Source organism: Sinocyclocheilus anshuiensis, unplaced genomic scaffold, assembly GCF_001515605.1.
Source record: "Sinocyclocheilus anshuiensis isolate Anshui unplaced genomic scaffold, SAMN03320099.WGS_v1.1 C32952364, whole genome shotgun sequence".
Lineage (NCBI taxonomy): Eukaryota > Metazoa > Chordata > Actinopteri > Cypriniformes > Cyprinidae > Sinocyclocheilus > Sinocyclocheilus anshuiensis.
This window is the reverse complement of record NW_015621068.1, coordinates 1-1853: the sequence shown is the minus strand read 5'-3', so window position 1 is coordinate 1853 and position 1853 is coordinate 1. Positions and strand designations below refer to the sequence as shown.

General features: G+C 33.6%; 1 protein-coding gene across 1 annotated transcript; it reads right to left on the bottom strand.

Moving 5' to 3' along the window:
• Nucleotides 1–4: 4 nt before the first annotated feature.
• On the bottom strand, nucleotides 5–1681 carry LOC107683120 (arrestin red cell-like; the record flags this gene model as incomplete). Its single annotated transcript, XM_016479203.1, has 6 exons — nucleotides 5–25; nucleotides 149–208; nucleotides 605–801; nucleotides 1361–1405; nucleotides 1508–1568; nucleotides 1651–1681. Coding segments are annotated over 6 exons (415 nt in total), but the record flags the coding sequence as incomplete, so codon positions are not given.
• Nucleotides 1682–1853: the final 172 nt, after the last annotated feature.

The following is a 1853-nucleotide window of genomic DNA, read 5'->3' as shown; positions in this document are numbered from 1 at the left end:
TGATCTCAAAATCCACACCACAGGCCTGGAGTGAGAAAGACGGAGGTGAGCAAAGGACAAGTCCGCCAAAGCTTCACAAACAGGATGTGTGCAAAATTAGGTGACAAATCTAAAGGTGTTAAAATGAGCCTTGTATGAGTGATAATACCTTTCCTGTGTCCTCAGGCCCAGGCTGCAGAGTAACAGAGCATGGCAAGTTTTGCGGTATCTGAAAAACAGAAGAATATATCAGCTTAAGTATCTGATAATCAAGTACTTCCTATTTAAAAAAAAAAAGTACATTAAAGTTAACGTAACGTACCATACCGATATTTATTTTCACCTTATAACTGATAAATGGCCAATATTATAAAATTCATATTATTTTGTCTTAAAATAAAAACAGAAAATCTACCATTTCATGTAATGTAATGACTAATTTTTAAAATGTCCACTATTTTGTCTTAATAAATCACAACATAAATACATCAAATAATAATTAGAAAGCAAATACTAAAAAAAAAAATAATTTAATTGCAATTGAAATGTTACAAGTAAATTTAAGCATCACAACATCATTATTTAAAAGATGCAAAAAAACAACAACTATCAGGTAGAAACTCACACTGAAATGGAAAGGATAGGCATTCTGTCCTAGTTTCTTCAAAAGCCTCTCCTGCAGACGACTGTTGGGTTTGGATTCCCCTGGAATGAGAGGATAGGCCTGAAAAGTGTAGATGTAAAGATCTTTTCGGAAGGAGAGCCCTAGAACGTCAAGGTCCTCACGGCCATACCGGAAAGCACAGGTTAAGGTCACAAATACTGGAGGAAAAACAAATAAAGTTTTAGAGATTATAACAGAAACACCAGAAGCGAAGACATCATTTGCATATGATGTGAAGTAAGTTGTCATAAAGTATAGAAAAACACTCTATATGAGATAAGCTTCAGTTCATCAACTGGAAAACCAAACAGTAGGGATGCACGATATATTGGTATCATATAATTGAATTGTGCATGCTCATTTCCTTGTATTTACATTTAGATTACCTTTGCCATCATCTAATGCTCACTTGAAACTTTAAAAAGTAATAATTTAATGATACTGTTGTAATTTTTAGATGATAAATCTCAAAATAAATATCCATTTTTCATGCTGTAAATTATAATGTTGAAATGCAGAAATTCTAGCAACTAATTTACTGATTTTCATTTTTAGTGTTTTTTTTATTATTATTATTATCATTCAGATGCAATTTTAATATCTGCAGTTTACTGGTTACCAGTCCTTACATGATGATCATTATTAACTTAAAGGTCTTGTCCAGAATTGTAATTTCAAGGCATTCATACCAAATAACAAAGATGCTTTCTGGCTCACCTTTTCTATCTTTGAGATATTCAGGTTCGACCAGAATCACGCCATCTGTAGCAGAAGTATATATGATTTATGTCAGTGAACTTTCACTAGTAGACTTTCACTTCTCCATTTAAATTCAATTGAACTGTTTTATCTGAAACCACTAACCAACAGGGTCCACATGATCTAGATGGTCCACAAAATCTCTTTTCCCCAAATATACTGTAAGCTGTGAAAACAGACAAGGTGTTGTTCCACAACAACTTGTGGAAACCAAAACTGTGACTCTGTGATATATAAAAACATCTTACCTTGCAATTTGGACTGGACTTCTTGAATACCCTTTAGAATAAGAGATATGAGTGCATGAGTAAATCACAGACATTATCAAAGCTGATCTTTTGTAAATGTAGGTGGGAACATTTCAAAGTGAATAAGATGGCAAGAGCAAACAAATGGTGGAGAGCAACAAATGGCATGCTGGGAGAACTAGTTTGCTTGCAAAGCCCAGTAT